Source organism: Physella acuta, unplaced genomic scaffold, assembly GCF_028476545.2.
Source record: "Physella acuta isolate Inbredline_101_S28 unplaced genomic scaffold, ASM2847654v3 ptg000038l, whole genome shotgun sequence".
In the NCBI taxonomy this organism is placed as follows: domain Eukaryota; kingdom Metazoa; phylum Mollusca; class Gastropoda; family Physidae; genus Physella; species Physella acuta.
In genome coordinates, this window is record NW_026731558.1 from 369,455 (window position 1) to 388,993 (window position 19,539).

General features: G+C 39.1%; 1 protein-coding gene across 3 annotated transcripts; it reads right to left on the bottom strand.

Annotated features, from left to right (window-relative positions):
- Positions 1-7: 7 nt before the first annotated feature.
- LOC131943232 (carbohydrate sulfotransferase 4) lies at positions 8-18,971 on the bottom strand. 3 transcript variants are annotated; one of them, XM_059303258.1, is made up of 10 exons: positions 18,917-18,971; positions 7,430-7,668; positions 4,938-5,044; positions 4,545-4,604; positions 4,178-4,296; positions 4,004-4,095; positions 3,048-3,269; positions 1,821-2,068; positions 1,479-1,640; positions 8-919 (listed from the first exon to the last, which is right to left on the bottom strand). In XM_059303258.1, the coding sequence occupies exons 2-10, from the start codon at positions 7,456-7,458 to the stop codon at positions 711-713; spliced, it is 1,248 nt and encodes a 415-aa protein (XP_059159241.1). In that variant the 5' UTR covers positions 7,459-7,668; positions 18,917-18,971; the 3' UTR covers positions 8-710. The 3 variants fall into 3 exon arrangements, with proteins under 3 accessions (XP_059159241.1, XP_059159247.1, XP_059159234.1); XM_059303264.1 differs by having other exon boundaries at positions 1,491-1,640; positions 4,926-5,044; XM_059303251.1 differs by having other exon boundaries at positions 4,926-5,044.
- Between the last annotated feature and the right edge of the window lie 568 nt (positions 18,972-19,539).

Here is a 19,539-nt window from a genome sequence, read left to right on the forward strand (position 1 = left end):
TCTGGATTACAAACACATTTGATTTCTAATTTAGAAATCAAAAAAGAAAATGGAATTCATAATACAGTAAATATTTTTAAAAACTGAGAACACAATTTTAATTTAAAGCATGCAACACATCAAGTATAAATTAAGTTTTATTTTATGTATTTAAAATAAATAATCAATTAAATGTCAACATTATACATGGAAAATCATTCTCAATACAGTATGTACATGATGCCTATGGTCAACAAGATAGGTCACTAACACAGTGCCTTTACAAAATCTAAACAAAAGGATCTGATGTTCTGAAAGATAAAACTCTTCCAATATCTACTGTAGGAATACAAGTATAGATTTAAGGGTTAATACCAACATTCTATTGACAGATTCTCAATACTCCACAGCCTAATCTATGGGATGTTTACTGTACCAAACATTTATATTAAAAGCAATTTGACTCAGAAAAGTCCAATACTAGCATGCCAGATAGAAAGAGTTACTATATATAAGTTATCAGCAAGCTAAGTGGGTTGTCATTTCTCTTGATTTATTTAATTTCTTTTCGTAGACTGAGTCTTGAGATATGATTTTGTTGACGTCTGAATGAAGCCATCTCAACACCACATTGTGAAAAGTGCCAAAGGTTGTTGCCCTGGTTAAAGTTTTCAAGGGTTGTCGGCCTCGTGAAAAGTATCAGGCCATGTCAGTAATGTTGAGAGGTTACATCATGCAGTCAACAAACCGTATGCATAGTCCTGCACTTTGGCTGGAATGTTTAAATCTCTCAGCTGTTGTTCTGTCCGAAAGCTCACATAGCCCATGCTCCTGAGCACGTCCTCACACTCGTGGTCTATCTGCTTGACCACAGAGAAGGGCAGCTCCTGTCTCCATCTGTAGGCTGTTTGCATTGGATTTTTCCTCGACGTCTTCCGGGCTGGAAATTGGTTCACGTTGTATTGACAGTAATTAGTATAGGCTCCGTATTTTAATTAACTTTTAACAATTGTCATTTACTTTTGAAAATACGAATTTTATAGATGTAGGCCTATGTAGTGATCATCCTTAAACAACATTTTGCATCCCCCCACTCCACATCGTCAAAAAAAAAAATGACGTCACACTTCTGCCTACCCCACCTCCCTTCAAACTGATCAATTATTATTGTACTGTTGTGCCTTTAAAAAATAATTAGTTTAAATACAAGAAATAACAGCTAAAATTCAGTTTCTAACATAAGCTTTTATTTTGAAATTACTTCTTAAAATAAAAAGTTTGTGGTCAGGTTTTATGACACCCCCCCCCCCCCATCGTCACTACAGCGCAACCCCCCCCCCCCCCCCAGAATTGTGACACCTATGAACCACCCCATTGGAATATTTATTTACTATGAAAGATTGTTTTTAAAAAGCTACGTTTAGTACGCATTGAAATAGAACGAAAGAATGCTAATTCTTACAGGCGGTGTGTTTAATTTGTGTAGTTATACATCTTACTTGCTGTTTTACCGGTTTTGTTTAAAAGATCGTGGCTCATGATGGTCTTCACATAGTCGGCGATGGACGGGGACATCTCCAGACCAACGAAGTTGTACATGGTCGTGGTCAGGTCCAGAGGTGTTTGGGCCAGGTCTTCGTAGCGCACCGTCAGGATTTTACCTACAAGAACAATATATAATAGAATTTTTTTTTAAATAAATGTATTGGTAAAATTTATTAGATCCTCTTTGTATAAAAAAAAATTAATTTAATTATGCAGATTTGTATGTCAAAAAATTGTTTTTAAAAAAAAGTGATAAAGGGAAGTAATTTTGGGTCATGGAACTTCGTTTAGCCTACCCCAGTGTTTGTGTGTTATCTCCCTTGAGATCCTGATGTCCTCCCTTATCCGCTGACAGAAGAACGTGTAGTTGTTGTGCATCTCCCCAGACATCTTACTGTTGTAGTGCATGCGCGACAGCAGAATTCCGCGTGGATCGCGGATAAGATGGATGATCCTCACCGCTGGATCCTGCTCCAGATACACGTCTGCCTCGGCCATGGTTAGCCTGACGACCTTCTGTACGATGGCTCTGGAATTAAGGCACCTGGACGGGGCAATTAACCAGATTGATAAAGTTGGCACCTGCAGGCATAAAACCACAACCCCCCCCCCCCCAGACCCCGCTCCTCTCAGCTACAATTTGATCTAGTAAAAAGTATGCATCAGAAAGCTTTATAGGAGCTCATCCCCCCCCCCCCCCCACAGTGTTTCTTCCAGACTTTTTTCTCCGGGGGGGGGGGGGGGGGGGGAGGCACTTGAAATTTTCGGGGCGGTAGACTTTCTTCGGGGGAGGGGGGGGGGGGGCAGACACTGTTAAAAGTATAGATTTTCTATATAAATTTCATTTCGTTCGGGGGGGGGGGGGGGGAGGGGGGCGGTAGACTTTTTTAGAGATGCCTGGAAGAAACTCTGCCCCCCCCCCCCCATTTGTAATTCCCCTACGCCGCTCCGCCGCTCAGTTCTCTGAATCGACATGCCAGTGAGTAGGTTTGTGGCAACGCCCTTGTTTACGTGGCATAGCTGGCTGACATCGCTGGATGTTTGTTTTGTTTTTTCTGGTCAGATAACTTCACTTCCTGGTTTAGCCCATGTATGTTAAACCAACGTCACTTCATGGTTTAACATGCTTATCGTTAAACCTCCGTTAAACACGCGACTGTGTTGTGCTTTCGGTTAAAATATTTGTAACCATCGCTTTTGTATAATGAAAATAAAATAACTGCAGTGTGTAAGATTTTCGTAGCCCACCAGACATTTTCAAGATTAATTTTTTAAAATATTTAGATTATCCATACAGCTCTTGGTTTTCTAAATATAGAATCTATACCTGAGTAATAATGTATCGAGTTATTTCTATTGTCGAGGAAAGCAGTATGAAGATCTTTTCGTATTTTTACTTTAATATATAAAGCTGATTTTTAAAGTAAAATGTATTATGATTTCGAGTAGTTTCCCCTTATCCATGATCTCCACCCTACTACCAAACGTGCAGTGACGTCACGCCGTACCAGGCGATAACTTACCGCTGGCGTATGACGCTGACGCAGTTGTCCGTCACGTTGACGATATTCGTATTGCGCTTGGTCCTGATGCAGCCGACAGTCCTGAAGTCCTCACTGTGTGCCACGTTGGTCAAGAAGTCCATGTTGTACCTGGTCAGGTTGCAGGTGAACATGTAGCGGATGAAGTCCACAGGTTTGGGAATGTAACGTTTCGTGCTGCGCCAGTGTTTCTTCGTTCGGTTCCTGGGGAGGGGTCAATCAGTTTTGGGAAAACACTCAAAGAGATTATTTCTGGTTAAAATGTGGTTCTATTCGTTGTTGTTTTTTAACCACTGTTTTAAGCTTGCCGAGATTTAAAAAAAATTTATAACAAGGTAGATACAGCAGACGTCAGCTGACGTGGCATTTGTGATTTATAGCGATAAGGCGCTCACATTTGCACGTTTTTAAGAACAAAATAAAAAAAAAATATATTGTATATTTATACTTCAGTGTTTGACGTACAATAGTGGATTCAAAATTCAAATGAAACAGAGAGACGGGCCATGCCAGACAGGATGACGGGCCTATAACAGAAGGGTCTATAACAGAAGGGTCTATAACAGAAGGGCCTATAACAGAAGGGATAATAGGCAGGAATACATAATGTGTCATCTAAATACTTACTTGCACCTAACAATTGACACGTAAATGTGTTACCTAATATTTACGATTCCCAAAAAAATGAGCAAACGAAAAATTGCGCAAACAGAAAAATGCGCAAATAGAAACTAATTCTACGAATACACGTTAATTTTGTTATATTTCGTGGAAAAGTGTTATATTATGTACATGTGGTCATTCTTTATTAATGTCTATAAATGTTTTATTTAAAAAAGCAGAAATGCCCTTGTGCACTTTTTGTGTGCAGTTTTCCGTCGCGCAGTTTTCCGTTGCGTATCTCTCCGGTCGGCAATATTGAGACGTAACAACGTTACCTGATGTCGACATCCCTGGACCGTTTGAGTGGAACGTAATGGTCCCAGAGGTAGAGCAGGGGCTCGTACACGTAGAACACGTCAGGGTGGACCTGCAAGTACCAGGTGTGCAGGGGTCATTCGGTGCACAGCCACACGCAATTCAATGCAAACATGCCAGCAGACGATAGTTACCTGCAGCACGTCCCCACACAAGGTGGAGCCACTGCGCATGTAGCTCAGCACGATGACCTTTATGGCGGACTGTTGTTGTTTTCTGGGAGATGTTTCCTTTCCGTTGGACCAATACAAACCTGTGGAGAGCATTAACGGGGAGATAGGGAAATGGTAACGGCGCGTTGATATGGCATTAATCACAGGTATAACGAAACAGTGGTAGGCAATAACGGCATCAATCACAGGTATAACAAAACAGAGGTAGGCAATAACGTCACCAATCAGGTATAATGAAACAGTTATAAATAATGTCACCACATAAAATACCCACAAAATGTCTACTACACATGTACAGTTGTGTAACCAGCTGTCTATACTGGTCTACCTGTTGTTGTTGTCGTCCCTGACACTTTGACGTGGTAGTGTTTACTCGACACAGTCAAAGCTGTAGACAAAGGGAGGTAACAGTTTGTGGCGTGTGGGCAAGTACATCAAATCACAGTTACAAACAGCAACTTTACTTCATGTTATACAACTCTATATATATCCTATATATATATATATATATATATATATATATATATATATATATATATATATATATATATATATATATATATATATATATATATATATATAAAACCTATGGTAAACTAATGTGTACGAGCAAGTGAGTGTATTGCATTAATTGAGCGTGTCAAAGAAAGTGTTCACACGAGATTATCCAATCAGACGAGCGAATAAAAACCAGGCACGAGACGTTTACCCTGCAGGTTACCTGCACGTGTGTGAAAGGTCACGTGTATCTGGAGTGTCGTCAGGCAGACGTAGACCACAGCGGCGAGCAGAAGTGCCAGTTGTTTCTTCCATGATAAAAATCTCAGACTGTGGACAAATGAAACCATTTTAAATTTAGACAAAAGTCAAAGAATTTCAACTTGATTCCATGATATAATACGGACTTGAGCCATTAAACCGAATTCTCGAATTTCGCGTTAGTAATTGAGTGTTCTACCACCCCACCACCAAGTTAAAAAAAAAAAAAGAAACAAAGTCATTTAATGGTTTCTTCTTATTTCTTTTTAATTTATAATGTTAGACGGAATATCCACCAACAATTAAATATTACGTGTCAACAAGTTAAGCGTCATATAGACCGTTGACTCCTATTTTAGCCTGCTTTTCTTTTTGGATTTGCTTCCATGGCCTTTGTCTAGCCAAGAACGAACTATAAAGCAGCAGTTGTTTGGGTCTGGGGTTGTCCTCTATCCAATGGTTTCATTGAACAACCAGCAACAAGACACAGAAAACTCGTTGTTCTACGCTATTGTTTGAGAAGATACGAGAACACCACGCTGTCTGACAGGCCTTAGTGCAGCTGGCTTGTGATGTTTCCAATCTAAAAGTTATCTGGCAACTTTATCTCAACATGCCAAATGTATTTTTTTACTCAGTAGAACTGCATTTTAATGCTATATTATTTTTAAATTGTCTAACAGCATATGAAAGTAAAGGTAAGAAATCTATAACCACATAGGCCTACATGAATTGAAAATATAACCTTCAACCTTCAGCTATCACAAAAAATGCCAGTTTATCCATCTTACGCCCCCTCCCCCAGCAGGAAACGAACGTATGATTTACTTAAAGGGAGCGAGGTGAAGAAAAGTGACGCACACATGCTGGTAGCTCGAATCTACGGGAATTGTTAGAACTGTAGGCCGATAGGCGGAGAAAAGTGACGCACACATGCTGGTAGCTCAAATCTACGGGAATTGTTAGAACTGTAGGCCGATAGGCCTTAGCCAGGGGTCGGCAACCTGCGGCTCGCGAGCCGCATGCGGCTCTTTTGATATCAAGATGCGGCTCTCCAGCTCTTTACACAAATAATAGTAATCTTAATAAAAAAATAAAATATTTGAAATAAAAAAATGTTAGTGGCTCTTTAAAACCAGGGAAATTTTGAAATTGTAACTTTTGGCTTCCGCTTCAAAAGGTTGCCGACCCCTGCTATAGGCCAACCCATCGTAGGACGACACAACTATAGGCCGACCTACCGTAGGCCGACATACCGTAGGCCGACATACCGCAGGCCGACCCGCCGTAGGCCGACACAACTATAGGCCGACCTACCGTAGGCCGACATACCGCAGGCCGACCCGCCGTAGGCCGACACAACTATATGCCCGACCTACCGTAGGCCGACATACCGTAGGCCGACCTACCGTAGGCCGACCTACCGGAGGCCGACATACAGTAGGCCGACCTCCCGTAGGCCGACATACCGTAGGCCGACCCGCCGTAGGCCAACATACCGTAGGCCGACCTACCGTAGGCCGACCTACCGTAGGCCGACATACAGTAGGCCGACCTCCCGTAGGCCGACATACCGTAGGCCGACCCGCCGTAGGCCAACATACAGTAGGCCGACCTACCGTAGGCCGACCTACAGTAGGCCGACCCGCCGTAGGCCAACATACCGTAGGCCGACATACCGTAGGCCGACATACCGTAGAACAACACAACTATAGGCCGACATACCGTAGGCCGACATACCGTAGACCGACCTACCGTAGGCCGACCCGCCGTAGGCCAACATACCGTAGGCCGACCTACCGTAGGCCGACCTACAGTAGGCCGACCCGCCGTAGGCCAACATACCGTAGGCCGACATACCGTAGGCCGACATACCGTAGAACAACACAACTATAGGCCGACATACCGTAGGCCGACATACCGTAGACCGACCTACCGTAGGCCGACCCGCCGTAGGCCAACATACCGTAGGCCGACCTACCGTAGGCCGACCTACAGTAGGCCGACCCGCCGTAGGCCGACACAACTATAGGCCGACCTACCGTAGGCCGACATACCGTAGGCCGACATACCGTAGAACAACACAACTATAGACCGACATACCGTAGGCCTACGGCCGACATACCGTAGGCCGACCTACCATAGGCCGACCCGCCGTAGGACGACACAACTATAGGCCGACATCAAAACCAACGGGACCACATTGACACTGGCCTGACTATGTTTTGTCCAGTGGGAACACAAAGACACTGACCTGACAATGTTTTGTCCAGTGGGAACACAAAGACACTGACCTGACAATGTTTTGTCCAGTGGGAACACAAAGACACTGACCTGACAATGTTTTGTCCAGTGGGAACACAAAGACACTGACCTGACAATGTTTTGTCCAGTGGGAACACAAAGACACTGACCTGACTATGTTTTGTCCAGTGGGAACACAAAGACACTGACCTGACAATGTTTAGCACCAGATTACACATAACGTTGACACAGCGTCATCGGTAACATTGACACGCCGGACACTCGGACGCTCTCTGTGACGTAGAAACTGTATTTGAGATGTAGACACAGAACAGTCCGTGACGTAATCAAGTACCACGTGACGTTCTCACTCTCCAGTTGAGCTGTTGTATAGACTTAATTTCTCTGTTGGTCATTTAACCTGAATCTTGAGCTTCCCAGAAGTCAACCTTTGAAAACATACAAAAATATTAAATGTTAAAGGTATCTTTCACGCAGATGAGGCTCATTAGCTACGGACAGTAACCCACAGGGCGCAAAACAATGAAGAATTGTGTTGGAGAATGCCTATCCCATATTACAATTAATAGCGAAAAAGGAATTTTTTTTTAAATATAGAGTTACCGGTCCTGAACTCCGCGAAGCGGCTTTTTTTTTCTTTTTACATTGTTTATGTAACCGGTTCAAACCCACTTAAGAACAGCGAGGAAATTTAAAAAAACAACAACTGTTTATTTAAACTTTTGGGTTATGTTACGTCTTCCCCCTTTACCGTTTTATTATTTAGATTTTTAAAAAAATATGTATTGGCGCTATATTGAATTTCCTTTTGGAATAACAGAGGTAATTTAAATTACTTGTTTATTTTAAAGATAAAAGTCAAAACGTTTTCATGAAAGATAAATCTACCCACGCACAAAACTGATGCTATCAAATTCTACGCTTCTTTAAAGTTAAGATAAAATAACAAAGTTTGATAACATCATATTGTCGATGAGATAAAATTATTTTGCTGGGAAAATGTCAATTAAATTGGAGGCTTTTCGTTTCCATACTGCTTGAACTGCTTGATAAACCGGAGCTCTCGTTTTAACCTCTCCACACTTTGCTGGTAGTTTTAGATGTGTTCTTTTATTAGCGGAGAACTGGGCCAACAGACCAGTAGCGTAGCGAGGGGGGGTACATATGTCCCCTGGCGCCGACCTTAGGGGGCGCCAAAATGGGTTGGAAAAATAAATTGAAAGGTTGAGGGGGGTGCAAATTGAAAGTTTGAGAGGGGGGGGGGGGGGTGCAAATCGAAAGTTTGAAGGGGGGGGGGGTGCAAAGCAAATCGAAAAGTTTGTCCCCGGGCGCCGGGAAAGGTCGCTACGCCTCTGCAACAGACAGCACAGCAGAAAAAACTCTATTTAATTAGGTAGTCAAACGCATCTGTGTACTCACTCGTTATTAATTATTACATTATTGTATATATATACACACATATATATATATATATATATATATATATATATATATATATATATATATATATATATATATATATATATATATATATATGTGTGTGTGTGTGTGTGTGTGTGTGTGTGTGTGTGTGTGTATGCATATGTATATGATGTTAATGTCACACATCCAGCTGTGTATTGACCTCGCTTTGCCCACACAAACACTTGTTTGTTAGCATCCCATTCGGCCATACAGGCAACTATGTGATTGTCTCCCCCGTAGGCCCCACTCAACATATCCTTTGGGTAAAATCCAGGCTCCAGGTAGATCTACCTGTTAGGTGCAGGTAAGTCAGTTCTCACCACTGAAACATTTTTATTGGATGGGTGGAGTCACAGCGTTAAGTGGTGACAAAGGACTAGAGAAATCAAGCAATTCGTGTTGGGAATTATAGCTCTTGATTAAAACTGTTATCAAGTATAGCTTTTAATTAAAAATTAAAATCAAGTATAGCCCTTGATTAAAACTTTAATAGCTGTTGATTACAACTTAAATCAAGTATAGCTCTTGATTGAAACTTTAATCAAGTAAAAGCCCTTAATTAATTAAACTACACAAGGCGTGTCATCACAAAACCCTCGTCATTGTTTTACGTAAGCCTACTTGACACAGTTCATACACACATACACAAACACACACACACACACACACACACACACACACATTCTCACACACAGGCACACCCGTGTACCCACGCACTCATTATTATTTAAGTAATTTAGTAACAATTTAAATAAACTCCTAGATTTAAAAACAACGTGTATTAAACACAGCACATATATTTTAAATCACTTGTTCAGAACATGTGGTGTTGATAGAGTTATGGTTGTGTTCAGACTTAACTGTAGGGTGGTCTTAAGTCAAGCTCATTTAATTAAGACATAATTTAGACATCAGCCTAATTTAAAAACCTTATATACTGAACTATAAATGCAACAATAATTAAATTCAAAACATCAACCAACCCCATGCAACCCTTCACAAAGTTCACCTACCCTCTACCCTGAAAATAATGATTCGAACAATAATCAGCTGATTTTAAAATAAATTATTTATGTTTCTATAAATACAAAATGAATGTTGCGTCCCGTTTTCTTAACCCCACCCCTCGGTAGTTTATCGTGGAGAGAACTATTTAGGCGAGGAGAACTGCCTGGGGGTGGGGAGGTTGTGTGTGTGTGTAGCGGGGGGGGGGGATGTCCAGGTGTAGACATGCCACATGTGAGCCGACTCTTGATGTTTCACCTCTCGGTGAGTAGTCCGGCTAAAAACGAAGTTCGGCCCGAGTGATTGGGCGTGTACAACATTTAGCTGCTGGTTCATTACTAAAGTAAGCCGTCAACGGTTCGGTTTTATTAGCGCAGTACACACGTTTGGAACAAAACAGCGCAATGGCCAAAAACCCCGGAGCAGACTAATGCTCACAGAAAATGCGCCAGCTTTGCACATATACTTTCTATATGTTACCGAGTGTATCGACAACGCCAAATGTTACCGAGTCTATTTACTTGTAGTGCCAAATGTTACCGGATGTATTTACTCGTGCTTTGACCAGCACACAACATCGACCACAATACAGATACTCGGAAGTGCAGGTTTACATTGATCTCTTTATTACATGAATCAATAGAAATGCTCCACATAACAATGCATCAATGTTCCACAAGAATACAATGAACCAACTGACCCCCACCGTCCTCACTAGTCCTCACATATCAGAATGCACGTGTCCATCGTTCCTATTCTCACAAATCACAACACGTCCTCACAGTTCAGTCTTCAACTCTGTTCTGCCGTTCTCTACCAGTCGCCTTCCCATTATATCCCACGTATTCGTAATACTTTCTATTCGTTGCATCAGACTATGAACTACGCAGTTCTGTCGTATCGCTTCCCAAAATACGCAGTGGCTTTGTGATCGTTATCAGTCCACACCCTCTGTATCAGTTGCATCAGCCCAGTTTGTCCTTGATCGTGTCTTTAGTTGACAGACTGTATTGCGTTCTTATCGTCTTTACTAACTACACTAGTTACATATAGAAAAGTTTTATTCTTTAAAATTAATTAAGCATCCAATAATGTCAACTTTGATGTCAGATTACATCATCATTGATCCACGTGTCAAGTTTGAAACGAATCGGTCCGTTAGAAGTGGTCGAATTTTTGCTCGGCCGTTTCGATCGATGACGACAGAAAAGCCATCAGATGGATGGTATCTCGTCCACCTCAACTCTCCTGTTCTGCTCATGTATTATTTGTTGAACAAACGTTTTGGTTGTGTGGCATATCTTGTCTAGTTCACATGGCATTCCGATAAACCACACCATGTGGTTACATAATCGCCAGCAATTGATAGCGTCATCCCTATCTTTGACCGATATATCTACACAAAACCTATATATATATATATATATATATATATATATATATATATACATATATATATATATATATATATATATATATATATATATATATATATATATATATATATATATATAAAATATGTACATATGTGTGGTATGTGTGTTTGAAATCCATTTTTTTGTTAGCATACGCTACAGATATGAATACAATTAGGTGCCCAGTCAATGTTTCAATTTTTTAAATAGTAAAACTGTTCAAGTCGGCACACTTTAGCATGGTCTTATAAAAGAAAGAATGTAATTATACATTTACCCGTATCGATTCAGATTTGTTTTCAACTATACACAGACAAATCTGGAAATTTATAAACATTTGAATATTATTAACTTGACGTCTGCACCACCCACCAGATGTGAAGTTGGGCGGGGTATTTTTAACAGACGGCTAAATAAATTTTGAGCCACTAAAACTAGGGTACAGAGATTATCCACGATTCCAAGCAGGAAATTACGAAGGGCGGCGTAGTTATAGGGGGGGGGGGGGCAGGAGCGGGGAGACATGGAGAAACGAGGAGATGGGGGATGACGATGGGGATGAATATGGGATGAAAACTACAGATAATAGATCTGAATAAAAATACCAGTCTTTTTAAGCGAGCAACAAAATTTCCTACCTTCTAAGTTACATACGCCCTATATTTCCGTTGAAATAAAAATGGATGTAGATTTTTTAAGCGGATTGTAAAAAAAAAAGGGGGGGGGGGGAAGGGGGGGGGTTAACACTAGGTTATGAGATCAAAGTTAAAAGGGAGGGGTCGGGACGTACTTACAATAGAATAAGTGTTAAAGCGGAAAATGAGAGACGTTGGTACATTATATAATCTGATAATGTGTGATTGTCATACAAGTGTTGATTAGACCGTTGTGCGAGCGTGTGTGTGTGTGTGAGTGTGTGCGTGTGTGTGTGTGTATGAAGGGAAGGAGGGAGGGAGGGAGGGGAGAATCTGAAACGTTCGTTTTGTGGCTGACTTGAATTTGTGACACAAGCCCACTGTCATGACCGGATGTTGTTTGACATGCGCAGTGTCATGCGTCTGAAGTCTGCTACCTGTTACCACATGACGGTCTTCTGCCAGAGTATCACACAATGGCGGCTTTACTAAGACCGAACTAATTGCTATAGGGCTAATTAAACGATAAATTGAGGAGGGAGAACCAAACAAATAAAACATTTTTCTTCAGTCAGTTTTGTGTGTGTGATATCGAGAGTTTTTTTACCTACATTTTTCTCCGGGTAGTTGAGGTAACTTTAAAATCCTAGGGGCGCTTCAAACTTTTTAACAATGTTTATTTTACTGTATACTTTCTATGTAAATTTAATTTAAAATTTTTTTTCTTTCGTGGGAAGGGGAGGGGAGGGGTGCCTGAAATAAGCTTGTGGTTTGATTAACTCAGTGGCGTCAATGTCTTGTCTCGTCCGGTTTTGGCGCCCCGCGCCTTGTCACGCTACTAGAGAAATGACTTCCATTTCAAACACAACTTTACTTCATAGAATGGACGCAGCCGTGAATAGTCTCAGAAAAATAATGAATAGTGTATAAACTATTTTTTTAAAATCTTGTGCGGTGTTAGAGAAATTAATGTGGTTATAAAAAGTTTATTGTGAGGTTTTTTTGGACCTTACTGAAGATTGGATGTATTAGGTTTTTAAAGGTATTTTGTTAACTAAACTAAAATTTTAAAAAGCCCAAAACAATTTGATTGTTTTCATCTTATAACTGAAACTGTAAACAACAAACATGGCTGAAAAAGGTCATGTGGTTTTGAAAAAAAATCTTATTTAATCATTGTATCGGTAAAGTTTCCAGTACACATTACTATGAAGTGGGGTAATCAGAATATCGATCACGATGTTCAGTACTACCAATCAATGTCTGTCTTACGAAAATGAAACTTCAGGTTATAATTTAAGCTTGATGAAAATTATAGAAATGTAACCTTAAACTAAAGAAAATAAACCGGGAGGGATCTCCCCTAAACTTTCTCGAATATTCTTATATAAAACAACAGGGGATGGGAACTCGGGCTATAGACATGATTTTTAATCCATTTTAAATACTTAAAGTTTTAAAAAAAATCATAAAAAACGTTTTAATAACAAGCTTTTATGTAATGATGCACTAAAAAGTAGAAAATAAATTATAGACTACTATTTAAATAACTATAAAGAAAAGCGTGGGTCACTTTAGTATCTATTGGATACCTTTACTAATGTTAAGGAAGACACCCACGCTTTTCTTTATAGTTATTTAAATAGTAGTCTATAATTTATTTTCTACTTTTTAGTGCATCATTACATAAAAGCTTGTTATTAAAACGTTTTTTATGAATTTTTTTTCAGTACTTTACATGTTTTATTTACAATAGAGTTACATGACTAAAAACCATTGCGCGCCTACTGAACATCACGTTCAGTAGGCGCGCAATGGTTTTTGAACGCAGCCATTACGTGATGGCGCAGCTATTGAAGGTGATGACGCGTGTGGTGTGGTTGGCTAGACATGCCTACTAATTCGGTCCAAATTTTAAATAATTCATAAAAAATTAATTAGGCATCCAATTAAGTCAAATTTAGTTTCAGATTGCATTGTCTTCATGTCTTGACCCACGTGCCAACTGTGAATCGTATCGGTCAAGTAGAACTGTCCGAATTTTCACTCCTGCGTTTCCGTCTAGACAGACTGACGAGGAAGTGAGTTAAATAAAAGCTTGTAAAAAAATTCATAAAAAAAAAATTCATAAAAAACGTTTTAATAACAAGCTTTTATGTAATGATGCACTAAAAAGTAGAAAATAAATTATAGACTACTATTTAAATAACTATAAAGAAAAGCGTGGGTCACTTTAGTATCTATTGGATACCTTTACTAATGTTAAGGAAGACACCCACGCTTTTCTTTATAGTTATTTAAATAGTAGTCTATAATTTATTTTCTACTTTTTAGTGCATCATTACATAAAAGCTTGTTATTAAAACGTTTTTTATGAATTTTTTTTTTCAGTACTTTGCATGTTTTATCTACAATAGAGTTACATGACTAAAAACCATTGCGCGCCTACTGAATATCACGTTCAGTAGGCGCGCAATGGTTTTTGAACGCAGCCATTACGTGGTCGTGATGGCGCAGCTATTGATGACGCGTGTGGTGTGGTTGGCTAGACATGCCTACTAATTCGGTCCAAATTTTAATTAATTAATAAAAAATTAATTAGGCATCCGATTAAGTCAAATTTAGTTTCAGATTGCATTGTCTTCATGTCTTGACCCACGTGCCAACTGTGAATCGTATCTGTCAAGTAGAACTGTCCGAATTTTCACTCCTGCGTTTCCGTCTAGACTGACGACAGACAGAGGAAGTGAGTTAAATAAAAAAATTCATAAAAAACGTTTTAATAACAAGCTTTTATGTAATGATGCACTAAAAAGTAGAAAATAAATTATAGACAACTATTTAAATAACTATAAAGAAAAGCGTGGGTCACTTTAGTATCTATTGGATACCTTTACTAATGTTAAGGAAGACACCCACGCTTTTCTTTATAGTTATTTAAATAGTTGTCTATAATTTATTTTCTACTTTTTAGTGCATCATTACATAAAAGCTTGTTATTAAAACGTTTTTTATGAATTTTTTTTCAGTACTTTACATGTTTTATCTACAATAGAGTTACATGACTAAAAACCATTGCGCGCCTACTGAATATCACGTTCAGTAGGCGCGCAATGGTTTTTGAACGCAGCCATTACGTGGTCGTGATGGCGCAGCTATTGATGACGCGTGTGGTGTGGTTGGCTAGACATGCCTACTAATTCGGTCCAAATTTTAATTAATTCATAAAAAATCAATTAGGCATCCAATTAAGTCAAATTTAGTTTCAGATTGCATTGTCTTCATGTCTTGACCCACGTGCCAACTTTGAATCGTGTCGGTCAAGTAGAACTGTCCGAATTTTCACTCCTGCGTTTCCGTCAAGACAGACAGAGAAAGTGAGTTAAATAAAAGCTTGTAAAAAGCTTGTAAAAACGTTTTAATAACAAGCTTTTATGTAATGATGCACTAAAAAGTAGAAAATAAATTATAGACTACTATTTAAATAACTATAAAGAAAAGCGTGGGTCACTTTAGTATCTATTGGATACCTTTACTAATGTTAAGGAAGACACCCACGCTTTTCTTTATAGTTATTTAAATAGTAGTCTATAATTTATTTTCTACTTTTTAGTGCATCATTACATAAAAGCTTGTTATTAAAACGTTTTTTATGAATTTTTTTTCAGTACTTTACATGTTTTATTTACAATAGAGTTACATGACTAAAAACCATTGCGCGCCTACTGAACATCACGTTCAGTAGGCGCGCAATGGTTTTTGAACGCAGCCATTACGTGATGGCGCAGCTATTGAAGGTGATGACGCGTGTGGTGTGGTTGGCTAGACATGCCTACTAATTCGGTCCAAATTTTAATTAATTCATAAAAAATTAATTAGGCATCCAATTAAGTCAAATTTAGTTTCAGATTGCATTGTCTTCATGTCTTGACCCACGTGCCAACTGTGAATCGTATCGGTCAAGTAGAACTGTCCGAATTTTCACTCCTGCGTTTCCGTCTAGACTGACGACTGACGACAGACTGACGAGGAAGTGAGTTAAATAAAAGCTTGTAAAAATAGAATAAAATCTCGTAGACAAATTAATTGCACACCAAGTGAACGCCAAATAAAAAAGCGCATAATAGTGCGCAATAATATTATTACTTTTAAAATTTACATTAGTTTTTTGAGAAATCGGAAGTAGCGTAAAGTACTACTTCCAGTCAACGGAAATGACTCAAAATGTAATAGAAGGTAGAGAATTAGATCTTTTACTTACGTATGAAATGTCATTTATCTATCTCAAATAGTACTCAAGTTATAAGCTTTTGAAAAATTCAAAGTAGGAAAAGTACCACTTCCGGTTATCGGAAATCGCTCAAAAGTTGATACGGATCTACGATTTTGATTAAATACTTATATATGAAATTTCATCAACCTAGCTGTAACGGTACTCAAGTTATCGTGTTTACACACGGACAGACAGACAGACAGATACACACACACACAGACACACAGACATACGGACAAGATTGCAAAATTATGTTTTTCCGTATCAGTGAGGTGTGAAACGTCGAGATTTGTAAAAATCTCGATTTTTTTTTTGCACGATTACAAGACATTCTCTATACTTCGTATATACGAGAAAGTAAAAAGCATTTCCTCTGGATTTTCAACTTTTATAACTTTGATTCTAAAATATTAAATTTCTTATATTTTTTCAGGCTAAAGTTTTTATATTTTAAATTATTTTTTACGCTCGCTTTGATGGGAAAAAAAACTAGAGAAAAAAAAAAACGTTTTTACCCATGCCAACAATAATGATCGAACTCGTCTTGTCAAACAGGTTGGTACACGGATCTTTAAGCAGGTTGTAAGGTTGGTACACAGAACTTTAAGCAGGTTGTAAGGTTGGTACCCAGAACTTTAAGCAGGTTGTAAGGAACAGGTTGGTACACAGAACTTTAAGCAGGTTGTAAGGTTGGTACACAGAACTTTAAGCAGGTTGTAAGGTTGGTACACAGAACTTTAAGCAGGTTGTAAGGAACAGGTTGGTACACAGAACTTTAAGCAGGTTGTAAGGTTGGTACACAGAACTTTAAGCAGGTTGTAAGGAACAGGTTGGTACACAGAACTTTAAGCAGGTTGTAAGGTTGGTACACAGAACTTTAAGCAGGTTGTAAGGTTGGTACCCAGAACTTTAAGCAGGTTGTAAGGTTGGTACACAGAACTTTAAGCAGGTTGTAAGGAACAGGTTGGTACACAGAACTTTAAGCAGGTTGTAAGGTTGGTACACAGATCTTTAAGCAGGTTGTAAGGAACAGGTTGGTACACAGAACTTTAAGCAGGTTGTAAGGTTGGTACCCAGAACTTTAAGCAGGTTGTAAGGTTGGTACACAGAACTTTAAGCAGGTTGTAAGGAACAGGTTGGTACACAGAACTTTAAGCAGGTTGTAAGGTTGGTACACAGAACTTTAAGCAGGTTGTAAGGTTGGTACACAGAACTTTAAGCAGGTTGTAAGGAACAGGTTGGTACACATAACTTTAAGCTGGTTGTAAGGTTGGTACACATAACTTTAAGCTGGTTGTAAGGTTGGTACACATAACTTTAAGCAGGTTGTAAGGAACAGGTTGGTACACAGAACTTTAAGCAGGTTGTAAGGTTGGTACACAGAACTTTAAGCAGGTTGTAAGGAACAGGTTGGTACACAGAACTTTAAGCAGGTTGTAAGGTTGGTACACAGAACTTTAAGCAGGTTGTAAGGAACAGGTTGGTACACAGAACTTTAAGCAGGTTGTAAGGTTGGTACCCAGAACTTTAAGCAGGTTGTAAGGTTGGTACACAGAACTTTAAGCAGGTTGTAAGGAACAGGTTGGTACACAGAACTTTAAGCAGGTTGTAAGGTTGGTACACAGATCTTTAAGCAGGTTGTAAGGAACAGGTTGGTACACAGAACTTTAAGCAGGTTGTAAGGTTGGTACCCAGAACTTTAAGCAGGTTGTAAGGTTGGTACACAGAACTTTAAGCAGGTTGTAAGGAACAGGTTGGTACACAGAACTTTAAGCAGGTTGTAAGGTTGGTACACAGAACTTTAAGCAGGTTGTAAGGTTGGTACACAGAACTTTAAGCAGGTTGTAAGGAACAGGTTGGTACACATAACTTTAAGCTGGTTGTAAGGTTGGTACACATAACTTTAAGCTGGTTGTAAGGTTGGTACACATAACTTTAAGCAGGTTGTAAGGAACAGGTTGGTACACAGAACTTTAAGCAGGTTGTAAGGTTGGTACACAGAACTTTAAGCAGGTTGTAAGGTTGGTACACAGAACTTTAAGCAGGTTGTAAGGTTGGTACACAGAACTTTAAGCAGGTTGTAAGGAACAGGTTGGTATACAGAACTTATAGCAGGTTGTACAAGGACCAAGGTTTAGCTATAGCAGGTAAGTAGCTTGACGTGAAACAGCCGCCCGTCAATGAACGAATGTAAACTTTGTGTTTGACTCACAGGTCTTAAAATGCTCACGTGACTTGTGTGTTTATTGGTTCATATGGCGGCCTCGTCTATCTGGGGTAATGGCGGGATCAACAGGCGCCACATGGCCGTCCAAGACTCGACCGTCTATGTGTGCCGGACAACACACGGCCGTCCAAGGCTCGGCCGTCTATGTGTGCCGGACAACACACGGCCGTCTATGTGTGCTTGAATACCGTTACAGCTAGGTTGATGAGATTTTATAAATAAGTATTATATTAAATTTGTAGTTCTGTATCAACTTTTCAGCGATTTCCGGTAACCGGAAGTGGCAACCGGAGTTGGTGCAAATTCTCGTTACAAATCTAAATGGGTCCTACTTAAATATATCTTACATGTTCTTTGATAATTAGCGGTCAGCAATATCGAAAATCTTTAATTTTTCTGACATTTAAATTTGACTCTAAGATAAAATGTATTGAAGTTTGTACATACACTTTTCAAAATCCAATGAACTCCAGCTGATAGGTCTATATTTCTTTCTTAAATATTTTTATATATATATATATATATATATATATATATATATATATATATATATATATATATATATATATATATATATATATATATATATATATATATATATATATATGTACATACATACATATACCATCTATGTATCCAGTAAAAGAAAACACTAACCTGAAGATTATACCAAATGAACTAAATGTCAAAGACCAAAACACTAACGGCTGGCTCAGGAGGGATCTAGTGCTCACGCCCAACTTTACCCACAATGCCACAAGGCGCGTGCATGTTCCCCGCGCCTGCGCAGATCGCCACATCAAACAACAATCCGTGCAACGCCTAATCTAAAAATAACAAAAACACCACTTGTGCGGGTGTTAAGCCTATTGTTTAGCGTCAAGTGCACCGTTTTATCAAGTTTATGTCGTTTCTTAGGCAGTGCTTCTCACTTAGAACTAAATGAGTGCTTCTTACTTAGAACTAAAAGAGTGCTTCTCACTTTAATACAGCCCCTGGTAACAATTTAGAAACATTCAAATTATTAGGAAAACAAGAAATATTTGACAGGGTCCTTGGCAATTTTAGCATTGGTAGGTCCAAGTGGCAATTTCGGCTATGACCGGTACCCCTGACATTGTCATTTTTATATCGCAGTAGCAATGGCTATGTTAGTGGCTGCATTTAGGCGGGGAAAAATCTCAATATTTATTATGTTAAAAACTTTATCTTTTTTTTTTTTTAAGTTTTTTTTCACTGAATCGTTTTCTGCCTTTCGTAAACCCTTACATTTTATAGGC

Coding starts and splice junctions, on each gene's coding strand:
- LOC131943232 (XM_059303251.1), bottom strand. CDS start 7,458: ATGTGTAATCTGGTGCTAAACATTGTCAG. Junction 4,297..4,544: donor AGGGACGACAACAACAACAG/GTAGACCAGTAT, acceptor TGCTCTCCACAG/GTTTGTATTGGTCCAACGGA. Junction 3,270..4,003: donor TCCAGGGATGTCGACATCAG/GTAACGTTGTTA, acceptor ACCCCTCCCCAG/GAACCGAACGAAGAAACACT.